We start from the raw sequence: 18,380 nt of genomic DNA on the forward strand, positions 1-18,380 counted from the left end.
GAAATGAAAAGTTCTTAGTCATTATCTGAATTTCACAACATAACTTGAGGGTTGGTATAACAATGAACCTGTTCTATTTACTCCAGTTGTTCCTGGAATTTTGAAGTCAGGATATCCATTAAATCATTTTATTGGGACTGTTTTTCTTTTTTCTTTTTTTTTTTTTTTTATCTTTTCAATCCTAAATGATTTTTTGTATTAGATGCTGGAATAACTTATAAAATTCTTCACCGGATCATCTTTTAAATTCAAGAGTAAGATAGAAAGAAGACATTTAATCAAACACACACATCTCAGCAGTAAAAGTAGGGTGACTTTGAAACATGATGATATAATCCCTCTGCTGACTTGTGTACCCCTCACACACCTCCACAGAGAAAGCCATTGAGATGAGAGTCTCAAAGATCGACCACACTGCCCTGCACCCCCACCTGCTGGACATGAAGATCGGCCAGGGGCGCTACGAGCAGGGCTTCTTCCCCCGACTGCAGTCTGATGTGCTCTCCACTGGACCCACCAGCAACAAGTGAGTATTTGTAGCTCACTACTGTCTCTGTCCCCTTGTGATTAGTGTATATTTGAAATAAACCTTTGATGTGTGGGTTTGATGGCTGTTTTACATTTGTTTCTTTTTCTGTGTTACAGATGGGCCAAGAGGAGCGCTCCGGCTCAGTGGAGGAGGAGGGATCGGCAGAAGCAGCACGCTGAGCACCTTTATTTAGACAATGACCAGAGAGAGGTGAGAGCGCCCCCACAGTGTTTTCTTTCATCAGCTCCTTCACACAGATGGACTGCTTGAGCTTTGATGTCATTTTGCTTGATCTCTTGTCTGTTTGCTCTTCCGATCAATGTCTGCTCTTACACCTGTTCTCACACATTTCATTTCTTTTCTTTTTCTGCTTGCCTTACACTCACGCCCTCACACTCGCAGCATGTAGAGTGTTTGTTTCCGGAGCTCCAGCTCCTGCTGTTTCTTGACTACTACTGGCTCTCGCAGTCCTTCAAGCCCTGTCTAAAGTCGGTGACTGTGGACGTGGTATGTGTTGGTTGTCCGTAGAGCGCAGTACCTGTCCACGCATGTGGTCTTTTCCTCTATCTGCTTTCCTTACGTACAGCAGCTGAGCTTTGTTTGAGTATCAGTGTTACTTTTGTGTGTGTCAGGTGTGGGTTTAGGAGGTGGAACTGATAAGCAGTGACGTAATTAAAATGCAGCTTCATTTTATCAGTTTTCTCCAAAATTGTGACCTATCTTGATCCTTGTAGTTTAAACTATAGGACGTGCTTCGATTTAATATTCCCATACACAGCGACACCAGCTCTGTGTCTAACCACAGAGCTGTTTGTTGTAGATGTAGTGACATGAGCACACGTTATTGTACTCGCTAACTAAATCCTCTCTGTCTTTCATCAGAAATACATCCAGGAAGCCAGAAACTTGGGCACAACAATCAGACAGCCTAAACTGTCCAACCTGTCACCGTCTGTCATCGCTCAGACTAACTGGAAATTTGTTGAAGGATTGCTAAAGGAGTGCAGGAACAAGGTTTGCCTATCACCAGTTTTTGGTTTCACATCACGTATAAAACTCAGTTATGATTGAAGTTTGGGATGAAGCTCTCTTTGGCTACTTTAACGCTCTTTAAATGCTGTTAATGCAGTGTTATTTAGAGTTATGACCAATTTTCAAAACATAAAAAAACCCCCAAAATAAAGCATTTTCTACCTACACGAATCGTCTGTTTTTTAAGGTATTTCTTTCGGCTGCTCAGAAACAAATATTAGGTTTGAATTGTTGTCTCTCTGCAGACCAAACGTATGCTGGTAGAGAAGATGGGGCGCGAGGCTGTGGAGTTGGGGCACGGAGAGGTCAGCATCACCGGTGTTGAGGAAAACACCCTGATTGCAAGTCTCTGTGACCTGCTGGAGAGGATCTGGAGCCACGGGCTGCAGGTTAAACAGGTCAGGAAAGAAAAAGAAATGACTGCAGTCAGCATGCACACCCGTTTTAACATACAGTGCTCTCGGGGGAAGTGTAGCACTAATGCCGGTTTTCTCTTTCTTTTAAGGGTAAATCTGCTTTGTGGTCCCACCTGCTGCACTACCAGGACAGCAAAGAGAAGAAAAATGCAACTCCAGGTAGTTTAGGGCCTCCAGGTAAGAACAAAAATCCTTTCAGCTGATGATCGCAGTCATTTAACAAACCGATGGCTTCTGCTTCAGTTACGCTTCTTTCTTTTACTCCAGGGTTCATTCATGACACCGAGAGACGTAAATCTGACGGCGGCGGATCGGTTATGCCTCCCCTGAAAATCTCCCTGATCCAGGACATGAGGTGAGGCATCTGCAGAAATGTGCACCTCAGCGACGGAATAAAAGAGGAATGAAATCATTTCATACTCAAAGATATTCTGGAAATGGGCACCTTCAGACCAATGTATTTTAGACTGATACTGCCCCCCTGTGGTAGACCATTGAACACAATATTGTTATTATATCCCTATCATAATAATCTGGGCTAATCCTGTGTATCCTCATGCGTCCAAAATTCCAATATCCTGAAATAAGACACACATAAAACTTGCGGATTTCACTGTGGGTTACATTATTACTATAGTCTCTCCAAACAAAATACTATAAAACCAGCAGTATTTGCAGGAATACCATTAGTTTAATATAATAGCATTTATATTTAGAGAAGGATTTTCTTATGACTTTTACGATATAAACAAAAGCATGAAGTAATTCTGCTTAAATGCTGTGATGTTATTTTTCTAATCATTTATTTATTTATTTTTTAATTCCTACCACTGCACTGAACATCCAGATCCACCTCTGCTATGCATATTATAACTGTATGTTTTAGTTAATGATAATAATAACAAAATAAAGATAATTTGTAAGCTGTTAGAAAAATCCAGGCTTGCAAAGGCAGTAAAAGGCAGTACAGAAAAATTCAAATAAAGGACAAAATTAAATAAAATAACCTATAAATATGCATCCCACATAATTATACAGTTCATGTATACATGTGTAGACTCTCATATTAAAAACAAAAAATGCATAAAGGTGAGTATTTTGTCCGTAGTAGTCGTGTTATACAAAAAGCAGTTTCACCTTTGTGGAGCCCGTGAGATATGCGACTGCATAGATGGAGAGAGGACACGACATACAGAAAAACCCTCACTGATCACCATCCCAGACCCTCAGGCCAGCCTTGTTGCCCCAATTTGATCAAAATGTTGTCATCCAGTCTATTATTTTTAAAAACCATGAGTTTTAACATCATCGACAGCTCTATATCTACATGCTTCAACATGCATGTATGTGTGTGTCTGCATCACTTTGGTCATGTTTACCCACCATAACCAGCCAGGGTTGAGGAGTCTGGGGTTGCATTGTTTGAAGACGACACAGCGTAAGTGTGTGTGTGTGTGTGTGTGTGTGTATGTGTAACAGCGTGTTACTTCCAGCCTAATTACCAGACCCCCCGCCAGTCTGACTGAGTGGAAAGGAGAGGAGGGGTCAACTTGGGGCACAAACATGCAGCTCGACTCCGCACTGGTGGACGGACCCTCCTCCGCATTCACGTAAACGTCTGACGGCACAGTCACAGACACGGTGGCAAAGAGGCAACCACCATCATAATACTTCATTTAATCCTAACAGGGAGTTAATCTCACATTTTTAAAGCTTCGCGTGTGTTGCAGTGCGTTAATAATAACATTTCATGTAGTAGGTGTTTCCCACTGTTGCTATGGCGATAACGAGCACAGAAAACTGGGTTACTTGACGTGATTGGGCGTGGAGGGTGGAGACGGGGAGGGGGATGGAAGGTGGAGAAGAAGCGCGTATGGCACAGGTGGAGTGGAAGGAAATGTGTCTGGACGTCAGAGACGCGATAGTGGCTCGGAGCAATGGCGCGGGGGCGAGACGGCCACGGCGGAAACATCACATGGGGTGAACAGAGACAGACTTCGGTCTGTGTGTAACAGCATGAGTTACAGTTTGATTTACACAGAGCCAGGTCACAGCATCTCAGGACACTTTGTATTTAATTATCTGTCAGGCTACAATGTTGATAGTTTAATATTCTTTTAGGGTGCTGAAGCTTTTTAAATGTCAACATTTGTTTATTTCTGCTTCTTTCTTTGAGTTGAATTGTTGAATCTGAATCTCTTTAAGAAGATTCTGCATATAAATCTGCAACAACTACGTGAGTGTGAACTTTGGCTACACACAATCAAATGGTCTGTACAGAGAGCAAGAATGCATTTCTAAAAATGCTATTGTGTATTAGCTATTTAGCTTTCTATTCACTTAAAAAATGGTTTTCATATAAAGAAATGACTGGAAACATGATTGGACCGAGCAGGTGGTCTTCGGCCTGATATAAAGTATCTCTTATCCAGAAAATATTTAGCTACACCAGGAGCCTGGAAACATTTGTCCATTGCCCCCAGACAGTAAATCATCAGGCGATGGCAGCTTGGTTTCCAGATTGGCGGAAATTAATTTAAGTTTACACAGTTAAATTTAGACAACACACTTGTGTGTTCACCTGTATAAATCCATTCATATCACCTTGGTTGTTCCACTGAGAGCAAACAAGATATATTCATGTCAGATATCAGACTTTTAGTTCTTCTTCACTCTTTATGTGCTTACACACCACTCTGCATTTAATCATGAATTATTATTCATCTCTGGCTCTCTTCGTCCTCTCACTCCAAACCTGTCACGGCAGATGGCTGCCCCTCCCTGTGCCTGGTTCTGCTGGAGGTTTTTTCCTGTTAAAAGGGAGTTCTTTCTTCCCACTGTCCTCAAAGTGCTTGTTCATTGAGATTGTTTGATGGTTGGGCCTTTGTAAGGTATTTATCTTACAATATAAAGCACCTTGAGGAGACTTCTGTTGTGATTTGGTTCTATATGAATAAAATTGACTGGAATTGTTGATAGTATGTTGAAGTATTGTCTATCCTTGCACGTCTGTGACACTGCAGGAATCTAATTTTTCTATGTCTGATAACTAGCATCAGTTCTTCCTCCCTCTAATCTCTAAATCTGTTGTTATTTTTTATTTGCAGGCACATTCAGAACATAAGCGAGATTAAGACAGATGTGGGCAAGGCCCGAGCCTGGGTTCGCCTCTCTATGGAGAAGAAGCTCCTTTCCAGACACCTGAAGCAGCTGCTTTCAGATCACGAGCTTACAAAGTGAGCAAAAGGACACAAACAGCAGAGTTTATATGTGCTTCCATTTATCGCAGGGTCACTATTTGTCAGAACAACTGCAACAAGTCACGCTGATGCAGATTAAAGATCTTTGGATTTGTTTTTCTTCCTGCTGTGTGTGCTCATCTGACCTTCTTTCTTTGTTTTGTGAAGCAATGTCTGTGTCATATGAAATGAAGATGTGATCTAACCATTTATAATGCATTAAGTCTCTTGAAATTTCAGAGCATCATGCTATAGTTCCTCTCTACATAAATAATTCACAGTTTTCTTCATAATTGATATCTGAGTACTAAAGTGGGTCAGGGGATTTCTGTCTGCCTTTTATTGACCTTACAGTGGTATTTATTTCACCTAATGCTAAACAGTGTGCACTTTGTCATCCTTTTACCTCAAAAATGACTTGTGCTTGTGCTTCTCGTATATACCAAGGCATTATTATATTTTAATTGTAATCATAGCAGAAATAATTTAATTTCTCTAACAATCTTCTTCTTTTTAGGAAGCTATACAAGCGCTACGCCTTCCTGCGCTGTGACGATGAGAAGGAGCAATTTCTTTACCACCTCCTGTCCTTTAATGCTGTGGATTACTTCTGTTTCACCAACGTCTTCACAACCATCAGTGAGCCTGACCCTGTACTCCATGAACAACCAGCTTTTCTGGATTTCAGTTCATTGTATAACCTTTCTTTTCCCTCTGTCTCTCAGTGATCCCCTACCACGTGGTGGTTGTTCCGAGTAAGAAGTTGGGTGGCTCCATGTTCACAGCCAACCCTTGGGTGTGTGTTTCTGGTGAGCTGGCGGAGACCGGAGTCCTGCAGGTCCCCAGAAATACTCTGGAGATTACTTTTGAGGTTGGTATTAATTCTCATATAAAGGCTAATTCCACTGCATTACAACTGGGTTCTTAATTGGATAATATAGTAAGTAAATTTGCAAAAAAGTAAGTGTTGCAATTAGGGAAGAAAGCAGCACAGATGGAAAGAAATATAACTCTGTTACTAACCATATTATCTAAATCAATGGTTATCAAATTTGGACCCCAGGGACTTGATATCGGCTGATATCTGCAAGCAATAGCTGAAGGGTCCACAAAGTAATCCACTTATAATATAATAAAACAGTGGTCTATCATTAAAAAATGCATGTATACAAATGTGAACCGCACTAATAAAAGTTATTGCTCTCTCTAGTAGAAGCTGATCATCTGTCATAAATAACTCATCAAATGTAATTTCTCCCAAACTGTTCTAAGTGCTGTGTAGCCTGAGTAATTGGCAGCAAGCATGTGACTCAAAGGCAAACCAGCTATATCTGGATTACAATGACGAGTCCCTAGAAACTCTCCCTGATGAAAGACCCCTGGGCACACAAACTCTGAGACTTCTGATTTAAATTGCTTAATCTAGGAAAAATGTCCAGTTTCACAGCACTTCATGCTAAAATTAATCAGTTGTGCTGCTGGATGAGTTGCACAGGTAACAATTTGACTGCCGTCATTGTTTTCTCTGAAATGGTGTTTTGTTTCAAACGTTTCTCCTCCAACTGTGCAAAGAAGCCAGAGATGTAAACACAGAGTTGTTCAGCTCCACTTCAATAAAGATAGACACAGGAAATATTTCATACCTCGTGCAATAACTCTTCACATGCAACACGTTTTTCTAGCAAAGAATTATCTGCTCTCTCATCTCGTTAGCTATATTTCAACCCTGCACTGTGTACTACACTTTACACTCTCTGTATACTCAGTCACTTTAATGCCACCTGACATTTGCTGTGCTTGTTTTTATTATATTTAGCAAGCGATTTTTATTCTGATTGATTTTTTTTTATTTATATTTTTAAGCTTATTTACTTTATTGTATTATATTCAGCTTTTTTATTTAGAATTTTACTTCTTAACCTCCTGTATTGTAGTCACACCTTGCCTAGTACTAGTCGAACGCCCTTTTGTCTGCAAGACTGTCTTTAATCTTCATGGTATAAATTCAACAAGGTGCTAAAAACATTCCTCAGAGATTTTCCTCCATTATGACATGATAGCATCACACGGTTGCTGCGGATTAGTCAGCTGCACATCTCTGATGTGAATCTCTCGTTCCACCACACCCCATATTTGATTGAGATCTGGTGACTGTGGAGGCTGTTTGAGTAGTCAGTTTAAGTGCATTTTACAACACAGTGGTCCCTCGTTTATTGCGGGAGTTACGTTCTAAAAATAACCCGCGATAGGTGAAATCTGTGAAGTAGCCAACTTTATTATAGATGTTTTAAGGCTGTAAAACCCCTCACTACCGCAGGTGCCTTTGACGGTGCAAAACGTTTCATTGACATTGTTGTGTATGTTGGGGAGAACACTTACAAACATACAGTACAGCACTTCAGAGTAACACTGCTAGCGATCGAAGATTTATGTAAATTTGACAAGCTGAACGCATTCTGTACTGTAAAGGAGACGTGGCACAGAGGAGACTGATTAAAAATGTGCTGTAAAAAAATTAAAAAGCATGCAAATTGCACACAAAAAAACAAATCTGCCAAACGGCGAGGCCGCAAAAGGTGAACAGTGTTATAGTGAGGGATCACTGTACACACTTGGTATCGGGGTCAAGATAGAAAATATCCTTCTAACTATTATACCACCGCCAGCAGCCTGAACCACTGATACAAGTTTGGATGCATCCAAGCTTTCATGTTGCTCATGTCGAATTCTGACCCTACCATTTGAATATTGCAGCAAAAGACTCGTCAGACCAGGCAACATTTTTCCATTCTTTTGTTGTCTTCTGCTGCTGGAGCCCATCTGCTTCACAGTTCGACATGTTGTACGTCCAAAAATCACTCGTCTGCATACCTTTGTTGTAAAAATATCACTATATGACTTATTAATTCCTCCTTCTCACCTCAAATCCGTCCGGCCATTCTCCTCTGACCTCTGGGGTCAACAAGGCTTTTTCACCCACAGAACTGGTGCTCACTCAGTAGTCTCTCTTTTTCAGACCTGTGCTCTAAACCTTATCTAGTAGATCAGTTTCTGATATGCTCAGACCAGCTAAAGTCTCTTAAATCATCTTTTTTGCCAATTCTAATGCTCAGTTTTAACTTTAGCAGGTCATCTTGACCATGTTTACTTGCCTGAAAGCATTGAGTTGCTGCCATATGATACTTGGATATTTGCATTAACAAGAAGTTCTGTAGGTGTAGCTAACAAAATGTGTATCATTGAGTTATTTTGGATTATTTAAAGTGGTTTGATATATATTCTATTTAATGTTCTGGCTTCTCTAACACAGGAATTTCACGTCTTCTGGAAAAAAGATTGTGTATCTTATCTTAGAAACTCTGTAGTCTAAATGTGATTTTTGGGTTTTTTTTGTTTGGGTGTTTGACATTAATCTGGGTCCTTCTGTCTCAGTGCCAGAACCTGGGCAAACTCACCACAGTGCAGATGGGTCATGATAACACAGGGCTCTATGCGAAGTGGCTGGTGGAGTGTGTTGTGGTCCGCAACGAGATCACGGGGCACACTTACAAGTAAGCATTACCGCCTGGTGGAAAAATGAACACTGATACCGATTTGGCCAGTTGGTTGTCAAAAAATCGACTCGGCGTGCTCATCTCGCAGGTTTCCGTGCGGCCGCTGGTTGGGGAAGGGCGTGGATGACGGCAGCCTGGAGAGGATCCTGGTGGGAGAGCTGATGACCCCCAGCTCGGAGAACGATGAACGGATGTGCCGCACACCCCCCATGCAGCAGTCCCCGGGAATGATGAGGAGATTTGTTACCATCTCGCCAAACAGCAAACCAAGTGAGTTTGTAGAGCTTTTTGTTCTACAAAGAACAAAAAAAACCCCTTTGATGTGGGATTTAGCTGTTCCTCACCTGCTAATGATTAAAATCTTGCCTTAAAAAAAGAAACGACCCAAAAACGCCTGAACGAGAAAACACAACGACAAATTGTTTTAAACCTGGATTGGGAGTTACCTTCATGTGTCTGCTTGTGTTGTCTCTCAGTATCTTTGTTGAACTTTTTTTTTTTTTTTTTCTTTCATCCAGAGCTAAACACAGGTCAGATCCAGGAGGGAGTGGGAGAGGCCATCAATGGGATTGTAAAGCACTTCCACAAGCCAGAGAAGGAGGTGAGAGACGGCAGTCTAGACAGGCCCAAACATGTACTTCTATTATTCATCACAAATGGGGAAAAAAGCAGCCGTCTGCTCCGGTGGCCCCAGCCCCCCTCAGTAACTGTTCTGCCTGTATTATAGTTAAAATATAACAAAGAGGGATTTGTGCTGTTTTTTTTAATGATCTTATTTAGCTTGTTATTATTATTTTGACCTAGAGTGCTGTCTGTTAATTTTCCTCTTCTGGAGGAACTAAAATAGAACTTGAATGCTGATAATTATTACATACTCGGGCAGGTGGAGAAGGAGAACTGCAATTGAAGATTTTTAAAGTGTGTTGTAACTTAGCTGCTGATTACAGGCTTTAAAAGTCATTCATTATAGTTTCAAAGGATTTTTTACTGGGAATTCCCCTTCACTTTTGCTCTACCTCCTTAACACACCAACAGAACAATAACGTTGAAGTCTGCTTTGTATTCTCCCGTGTGTCCTACTATACTGTGTGTGTATATGGTCTCTTAGTTTAATGATGATTTAAATGTTTTGGAGTTCTCATTCATTTAAATATGACCACAGAGAAAGCTGTGGAGTAATGATCCTTTCCATTGTCTGTTCCTGCAACATATTTGGAAGGTGGTTTGGCATTTTAATGGGATAGCTGATCCATTAAATTGGCATTTTCAGGAAAAAACAGTCAGCAATTTTGAGGCAACTTGAAATGAGCTCTAAATGCATGCATGTATTTTTGCTCTCCACAGAGAGGCAGCCTGACCCTCCTGCTCTGTGGGGAGTACGGCCTCGTCTGGGCTCTCGAGCAAGTTTTCCAGCACGGTTTCAAATCACCGCGACTCTTTAAAAATGTCTTCATCTGGGACTTTTTGGGTAAGGACTCAAGCTTGTACTTGCATCCTGCATAACTGAATGACAAACGGTAAAAAGCCTGTGTCCCAACAAAGAACAACAACCAACTGCAGTAATCTGCAAAGTACATTGTGGTGTACGAGTACTTTGGAAATGTCTGTTGATGGTGATCGATTGAAATTAAAGCATTTTTCAATAGAGAAACAAAGAGGCCTCACAATTTTTTTTGTTGTTAAAGTAGACCAATGTTTTGCTGTTACCTCTCAGGTGTAGTGTGTGTTTTAAATACTGTTAAAAACTGTTAACTGAGTGGTCTTCTTTGTTTTACAAAAAAAAAAAACACCACAGAAAAGGCACAAGTTTACTTTGAAAGTGCTGAGCAGCGTGAGGTGACCCCGGATGAAAACTGGCAAACCAGAGTGCGCCACTTCTGCCGCTTCATGCGCGCCATCAACAACGCTCCCAGAAACATCGGCAAGGACGGGAAGTTCCAAATGCTCGTCTGTCTGGGCGCAAGGTAGGAAGGACCACGTATGCTGCTAATGTTTCATCTAAAAAGAGATAATACACATTAATTAATAAGAGTAATTGGGCCCATCGACATGTGACTGTGCCAAAATTAGAGAGGTTATGTTAGTTTGGCTTCTTAGCGTGTATAAGCGTTAAAAGAAAACATCCGCACAAAAGATGAGATGAAAAAGTCCATAAGCTAAATAAAAGACTCAATAAACATTTAGAACACTGTTAATATTCTTGTGGACAAAAAGGAAGTTGAGTGTTCAGAGTGGATGCAGTAAACGGTCTTTCCTGCTGTAAAGTCTTTGGACACTGATACACTGATGTCTCAGTCTGCATGGACTGAAGTGCAAATGGTCTCTGCTTTGAGAATCCTCGACGCATCCTTCATTTGAATAGTTTTCTCTGGAGCTTCCTCTCTGTTAAGAGTTTATTATGTACGAGTTTTCAGTCCTCTGCAGATGTACAGCTGTGTTTTTTACCCTTTTTCTATGATTCTGTGCTGTGACACTTGATCAGACTTTGAACTGAAAGAACATAATTCCCAACACGTTTACAGTAGAATACAAAAACTAGGCTTATTTCAGCATCTCAAGTGAAAGGATTTGACAGCCTTGGTAGAGGTTTTAAGCATAGTGTAATGTAGTTTGCTTTTATTCCACCACAGCTTGTGATTTTTATTGGAAAACTGCATCACGTGTTAAGCTGCTCTGTTAACTCCACATGTGTCATCTTTTGTCAGGGACCATTTGCTCCATCACTGGATCGCTCTGCTCGCAGATTGTCCGATCACTTCTCAGATGTATGAGGACACTGCACTGATTAAGGACCGCTCGCTGGTAAACGCTCTGATCAGAGTACTGCAGACTCTGCAGGAGTTCAACATCACCCTGGAGGCTTCACTCGTCAAAGGTGTCGGCATCTAAAGCCAAACCAGTTTCCCACCCACTGGACTTGACCAGGACGATCACTGGGGACCACTAAAAAGAATAACTGAACCTTTTATATGCAGGAACAGGCTTGAACAAAGGAGACTTTCTGGCTTATATTAAAGCTACTGTTAACATTTGCCATATATTAAGTGCAATGAGCCTTTCCAGATATGTTGTTATTTTTATCCTTGACGATGTTGCCATTAGATGTTTAAAAATATGTTTTCTATTACGAACCATGATTTACACATTATTGACCTACTTGTGCTATAATGTTTTACTGAAAACTGAATATTTTCACCGTTATCGTGAACTGCTGGCGACGGCTATATTTAAGGGAAAGCGGGGGATCAAAACTGTTAATATATTTTCAGAGGGGAAAAAAAACAGTATTATTTTGTTAAATTGGTCAAGTTGCTTGCTCTGTTATCAACTCCGAGTTCATTGTCATAACGCAGAGCTTAGAGCAAATGATGTGGATGTATGCTTTGTAAGTGTGTGTATGACAGGGAAGTTTGTAGAGCGTTAGGTGATTCACCACGTGGGCTGTTACATTCAGGCCTTTCCCTGATAGAAGTACAAGTATGCAAAATCTTTCACAAGGAGCATCTTCAGCAGAGATGAAGATCCCTGTTGTGTGTGTGTGTGTATGTGTGGTTTTAAGCCTGTATTCAGCGATTAAGAAAAGTAACCCCAAAGTTCTCCAAGAGATGCTCGACCCTGCTTTTTGTGCGACCTGGATCACAACTACAACCTTCATGCTAACACCTCCAACCAGCCCCTTTCTCCTGCCATCATTACAGCTCTTACACTACATTTGCTGTCTTCTGCAAACATAAAAAAACTGTGATTATCTGAGTAGGCTTCCTGTGATGGGAATGATCTCCTGCTTCCCATGTGAGGAGCAAAAGGACTGTTTCCCCCCCGTCGTCTCCTGATTTTTATTTTTCTTCCTTCGCATCATGTTTTCTTGCTATGCAATATCCACGAGAGAAATTAAACTCCCTGTAAACTCCATATCAGGGCATCTTGAGATGATCCCAGGCCCTCCTCCGTTATAGACATTTCACTTTACTGTGCAGAATATGAGACTTGGTATGTGATGGACTTCTTACCTGTGCCAACAACGTCTGGAATGACTGTGTTGTACCCATCTGTGTACGACCCGACACACAAGCATCTTGGGAGATATATATTTTTGTTTTCCAATACAGTTGTACATTTATTGATATAGCGGTGTAATGTAGTGTTTACTAAGTGAGCAGCAGTGTACAGTGTAAAAATATATTAAGAATAAAGCATCTGTAATGCATTCAAATGGGTGATTTTGTTTTTCATTTAACACATTTATATTATTTGCTCCAGGAGCTCTGGAGTTATACAAGCTGCTAGAGAAAAACTTAAATATATAAATTTGGGCTTTAGAAATTAGATTTTTTTTTAATGAAATGGTACATTTAACAATTGTTGATTAATCAAATAGTGATAATAGTATATTTATTAATTATAATGAATTTATTTACTGCCCTGAATTCAAGTAAAGTGCTTACACTAACTAAAATGTGCAATAAAGGGAAGCTTAAATGCATATTTAGATGTATAATTTAGATGAATGAGCTTTTTAGGTCCTGCAGTCGTGATTTGATAGCTTTTAAATGGCTGTTGTACATTCATATTTCCGCTGAATGCCTTTTCTCGGCTGAGAAAATGTAAACAAACTCTTTCGCGCCATATCAAAGAGGTGTTTTTCTTTAAAGGCTTCGGCCATGTGCCTTGTGGGATTTTGAGTTTCAAGACAGTCCGTTCACATCTAACAACGGCACAACGCCTCGCTTGTTCACTACGCTTCCCAGAATTCATGTCTTCCGGCGAGTACGCGAAGGGGTCAGCGATTGGTTGGAATCAGGTTCAAACCCAACGGCTGCACGCCTTATATGGTCACGTAAGCTCTGCGTTTTCATTCCGGTTTTTTATGCAAATGTATTCTAATGACCAGCTGTATGCAGTTGTAGTAAGAGCATGCGCAGTGCGGGAAAGGAACACGGCGAAGATTCAAAGTTTTTGTTCGGTAAGTGCAGTCTTATGTCTCTTCTACTGATATTACATTTATGAGATTTTATTTATTCGTTATGTACGTGAAGAGTAGCCGTAATGTGGTGCAGTGGTGACCTGACGTGTGCTTTTCCATATGTCACGCGCCAAACCTTTAAGACTAACAGTCTCGACAATGGGGATAACGTGGAAGTGAACGAGAGCGTGGCGTGGTGCTGGTAGCGAAGTAGGCTAGCTGGAATGCTAAGGGCTAACAACAATGAACCATATTTGGCGCTCTAGCGGGCAAAAGTTTGAATTTAAAGGGAAGGATGTGTCCGTTGCAACTTTTTGCATTTTGTTAAAATTTCAGTGACATTCACTAAATGCAATGAGTTGATAAGTATGACTTATTTAGAGATGCGCATTTTAACGAATAGCACGGTAGCTTTTTGTTTGTTCACTTCAGAAAGCGCCGCTTACAGCCCGCTTTTTGTTTCGGATTCCCAGCGCACACCAATCTCCTGATAAACAACGTGTAATCGCTCGCAATCTCACTTTGTTAACGTTTGCTAGATAGTAAAATATATAATCCATGCAGTGATGTTTGGAAAAGTGGTATTAATGCCTGCTACCGAGTGTAAAACGCTGCTCGTGTGACCTCCCCACGTTAACCGAGCTGTGTTTGAAAGTTTAAGATCCCGACTCGGACCCGCATCCGCGTGGATGATCCTCAGATCTTCTTTATGTGATAAGACGATCGATAACATGGCGATATAGCGTGCGTTTAGTGTTCGTGCTGTCTTTTTTTTGTTTTTTTGGTGTTTTGGTGTTCCCGTGACTTGACTTTAAATTCCTCAACGTTACGGCTTTAGCCAAATGTAGTTGGGCATTTTCAGATGTTTGCGCACTATTAGTTTTATGTTTCGATTAGTTTAAAAAGTGATTTCTTGCAGGATTTATTATAATTGTGAGGTTGTGGACGGGTTTTCTTAAATCTGTATGTGTGCGCGTGTAGGGACCGCCCCCTTTTAGCAGTAGAAAGCACAACTGTCTGCAGACATCCACGGTGCTTAGAAAAGGTGGGACTGGAACAATTACCGATCGTGTGCTCATATTTTTATTCCTCCTTCCGTTTTCAGGATTTTAACCCTAACACCGACCAAGAAATAGACTATGTTTGGCTTTCACAAGTCAAAGATCTACAGGAGTAACGAAGGCTGTTGCATCTGCAAGACCAAGTCCTCCAGTTCTCGATTCACAGACAGCAGTCGATATGAGGAGACATTCAGGCTGTGTTTTGGGTAAGAGCTCGCATTTATTCATATTGAATTATCTGTGCATTCGTTTTTTGAGTTTTTTTTTTCTTTTTTGCATACTTTATTAATGACTCATGTATTTTTTTTTTAATGTGTATATATATATATATTTTTTGTGTATTTTTTGTGTATTTTTTTTTTCTTTGAAGGCTCTCTGAGGATCGTGTTGGAGACATCTGCAACGCCTGTGTCTTACTGGTGAAAAGGTGGAAAAAGCTGCCTCTTGGCTCCAAGAAAAATTGGAACCATGTAAGTTATATCCACTTATTGGTACTGTTAGTGCATATTTGTCCCATTCAATGGACTGCTGACTTGTTGTGTCTAACCTAATTCAGGTGGTGGATGCAAGAGCAGGTCCAGGCTTTAAGGTGACAAAACCCAAGAAAACAAAAAATGGAGATGGGAAGAAGAAAAGCAAGCTAAAGAAGCTGCACAAGTTCAAGAGACAGAGTGAGTCATTTTAAAAACATTAAACCGTGATCTATTCTTAGTAATCTTGACAGATGCAGAATACATTTTTCTTAGCCCTCAAACAACTGATTTTAAACACTTTAGCTGCAGCTCATTCTCACTGTCCATCAGTCTTGGGTTTGTTATGTTTGTCTTCTCTGGCTAATTAAAAGCAACTGCTAGCATCATCTGGTGGCTGTTTGGGTTACGGCACACTGTTTAGCTTCAGGCTCATCTCAGTGCTGAAAGTTAATTAGAATTAATTGGCAATTTGGGTGCTGGATAAATGTCATTCACTGATCAAATTTTATTTAAAAACTAATAATAATATAATCATGTGTGACTGTGTAGTAGGACAAAAAAGGCAAATTCATTCCTCTAAAATCCAAAAAGTGATGACTTTGTGTCAAAAACAGTCATTGAACCATGAAGTGTAAAAGTTTTAGAAATGGTGGCTAACTTTCTGTTAAATAAGTGATCGGTTAAATTACTGTCTTAAAATATTTAGAATTCAACAGAACCTTACCAAACAAATGTAAATATGATAATATTTAATATATTCCCTTTTTCTAAGCAGACTCTGATGCACACAGCACGACCTCCAGCGTGTCTCCTGCCCAGTCTCCCAGTTACAGCAACCAGTCAGATGATGGCTCAGACATAGAGTCCAAGCAAAGACGCTCAGCTCCCTCTATCTTCTCCTTCTTGGACCGTTCCTACTGGAAAAGGCAAGCTACTCGTTGACTACACTGAAGAAAAAAAAATTGATATCTTTTTCAAAAAGAAAAAAAAGATTAAGCATTGTTTAAGTAACTTTTCACCTTTTTTAACTTTTTAGACAAAAGGTGTGCTGTGGGATTGTCTACAAGGGTCGGTTTGGAGAGGTGATTATTGATCCCCGGCTTTTCAAGCCCTGCTGCAGTTCCAAAAAACAGAAGACACTGACATCGCCCACGCAAGTGGCCACACACTTGCCGGACACACAACACCCAGAAGACATAAAAGAAACCTGGTGAATGCTATTGTTGTTGTTGAATTTCCCTGTTGGGGTTATCCATGGCATCCACCTGGATTTGTCTCCAGTGGTAGACCTCTCATTTCTGCTCCTCCTCTTTCCCATAGACAGTTACGTAGACCTTTTTTCCTTTGTAATATTCCTTTTTATATAGGTATTTTTTAAAATTTTTTGTAAAGAATTGATTTTTCTTTCTTTCCTTCCTTTTTATTTTTTTATAGAAAGCACAAATGGGAAAAAAAACCTTAAGGGCATTAGTGTTATTTATAGGATGAGGAGACAAATTTTGCTAAGGCTCTGCTTTTGACTCTGGATTATAATTTTTGTTTTTATGACATGATCATCCTTCTGTAAATACTTTGTCACCTTTTTTATACATATCAGGATTGTTTTGTTTTTCATTAGTTGTCAAATTGTGTGTAAATGAAAGACACCAGCTTTTTTGTGAGTGGAGTGACTTCAACATTTTGCTATGTTTTGTCTATTAGTGCAAATGAATCTTTGAATTTTTGTTTTATTTTTTATTTTTAATACAAAAATGGCTTTTTCCTAACACCGGGGATCACTAGTATAACTGTTCTTTATCGATTTAATGATCTTTTAATATGTGTATATAGATGAGAACACGTAATCTTTGGACATGTATACAGCTTTAGCATGCCACAAGTTTGAAACACTCCATTTTAAATTTGTTCAGCAGTGTGTGCACATTAACTGATAGATGTGGTTCGACCATGCATGCAGTACATCCCTGTTTGTTGTTTTTTATTTTTTTTTTATTTTGTTTTTTAGTGGATTTTGTAAATACAATATTTTGGCTGTTGGAACATCGAAACTTTTTTTTTTTTTTAAACAATAACAGGAATAGAAAACCACTACGTCTGTTTTTAAAAAAAAAAAAAAAAAAAAAAAAAAAAATGCTTTTGTGTGTCCCAACATTGTTAAAACATGTACTTTAACAACAAGAAGAAAAGAACGGGCTTTTTTACCACATGTTCACATCTCTTTGATCAGATACATTTCTCTAAACACAACAGTGAGCAGCAACATTCCTCCTCCTGTGTGATTCATCTTTTGAAGTTGCTTTACATTTTAGCTCCCATTATCACCATTCAAAAAAATTGCTTTTAATGAAATGTGTTTGTCATGGCTGCGACTGTCAAAGTTCAAACTATGCAGACGTTTTGAATGTGAGAAGTGCTCTGGGGCCGTCCGTCGCTTTTGCTACTTCAGGTGTAAAGCGATAGATCCTTGCTCAACCAAAATTGGCTTGTGAAAAGCATCCATTATTTTAGCAATAATGTTGCATTTTTTTCTAATTGTCCTAAGTCATTGTCTCACGATCATTCTTGTCTTTGTCATGTCAAAAATAATGCTCAGATTGCAGTTTTTTGCCATACTGTCTCAAATTAATACTGCAGTGACAACGGTTGCTTTTTTTTGTTTTACATAATTATAAGTGGTCTCAAACTAAAAGAATTGACAGGCAATGCTCTGTAAAGTTGCTTAATATATTATCTTCTGCGGCAGGGTTGTTAAATGCTGAACATGTTTATGATTCTTATTAAAAGGAGAAATGCTGCTTCCTTTTAAGCTGGAAAATAAGCTTTTTTTTTTTGTCCTTAGGGAGTTGCCATATTTTTTAAGAGGTACATTTTGGGATATCAGATGTGCCTTAAAGAATTATTTGATCTTTCCGTTATGGTTCTTATGTAATTTATGTTTATTTATTACAAAAACTTTTGTAACTGAAATTTTTAGATAATTGGTGTAGAGCCTTTCAGAAATTTTGTGCGCTTCCTTTGAACATGCAATGTATGTTTTGTTTTGTTTTTTATACTGTACCACAAAGTAGATCTGTATTACAATAAAAAAAAAATAGAAAAAAAAGCGGCCTGTC

General features: G+C 39.6%; 2 protein-coding genes across 6 annotated transcripts in view; both read left to right on the forward strand.

Moving 5' to 3' along the window:
• Positions 1 to 12,983, forward strand: part of dennd5a (DENN/MADD domain containing 5A) — a 34,672-nt gene extending 21,689 nt beyond the window's left edge. For 4 of the 5 annotated variants that reach the window (XM_084934504.1, XM_084934518.1, XM_084934510.1 and 1 more), the window contains 15 exons: positions 376 to 526; positions 646 to 739; positions 1,412 to 1,543; positions 1,807 to 1,959; positions 2,067 to 2,154; positions 2,245 to 2,332; positions 5,085 to 5,213; positions 5,734 to 5,855; positions 5,942 to 6,087; positions 8,649 to 8,767; positions 8,859 to 9,040; positions 9,289 to 9,371; positions 10,115 to 10,238; positions 10,566 to 10,734; positions 11,476 to 12,983. In XM_084934504.1, the coding sequence (XP_084790630.1) occupies positions 376 to 526; positions 646 to 739; positions 1,412 to 1,543; positions 1,807 to 1,959; positions 2,067 to 2,154; positions 2,245 to 2,332; positions 5,085 to 5,213; positions 5,734 to 5,855; positions 5,942 to 6,087; positions 8,649 to 8,767; positions 8,859 to 9,040; positions 9,289 to 9,371; positions 10,115 to 10,238; positions 10,566 to 10,734; positions 11,476 to 11,659 (1,964 nt within the window). In that variant the 3' untranslated portion in view covers positions 11,660 to 12,983. Of the gene's footprint in view, positions 1 to 375; positions 527 to 645; positions 740 to 931; positions 1,037 to 1,411; positions 1,544 to 1,806; positions 1,960 to 2,066; positions 2,155 to 2,244; positions 2,333 to 5,084; positions 5,214 to 5,733; positions 5,856 to 5,941; positions 6,088 to 8,648; positions 8,768 to 8,858; positions 9,041 to 9,288; positions 9,372 to 10,114; positions 10,239 to 10,565; positions 10,735 to 11,475 lie in introns of all 5 variants that reach the window. The other variant, XM_084934525.1, reaches the window with a different exon arrangement.
• A 636-nt stretch (positions 12,984 to 13,619) lies between these two features.
• sinhcafl (SIN3-HDAC complex associated factor, like) lies at positions 13,620 to 18,336 on the forward strand. Its single transcript, XM_084934714.1, has 6 exons — positions 13,620 to 13,733; positions 14,839 to 15,000; positions 15,165 to 15,264; positions 15,351 to 15,465; positions 16,043 to 16,193; positions 16,304 to 18,336. The coding sequence occupies exons 2-6, from the start codon at positions 14,873 to 14,875 to the stop codon at positions 16,479 to 16,481; spliced, it is 672 nt and encodes a 223-aa protein (XP_084790840.1). The 5' UTR covers positions 13,620 to 13,733; positions 14,839 to 14,872; the 3' UTR covers positions 16,482 to 18,336.
• The last annotated feature ends 44 nt before the right edge of the window (positions 18,337 to 18,380 follow it).

The sequence above is a fragment of the Perissodus microlepis genome, chromosome 1 (genome assembly GCF_051167445.1).
Source record: "Perissodus microlepis isolate ML-2025 ecotype Zambia chromosome 1, ASM5116744v1, whole genome shotgun sequence".
NCBI lineage: Eukaryota > Metazoa > Chordata > Actinopteri > Cichliformes > Cichlidae > Perissodus > Perissodus microlepis.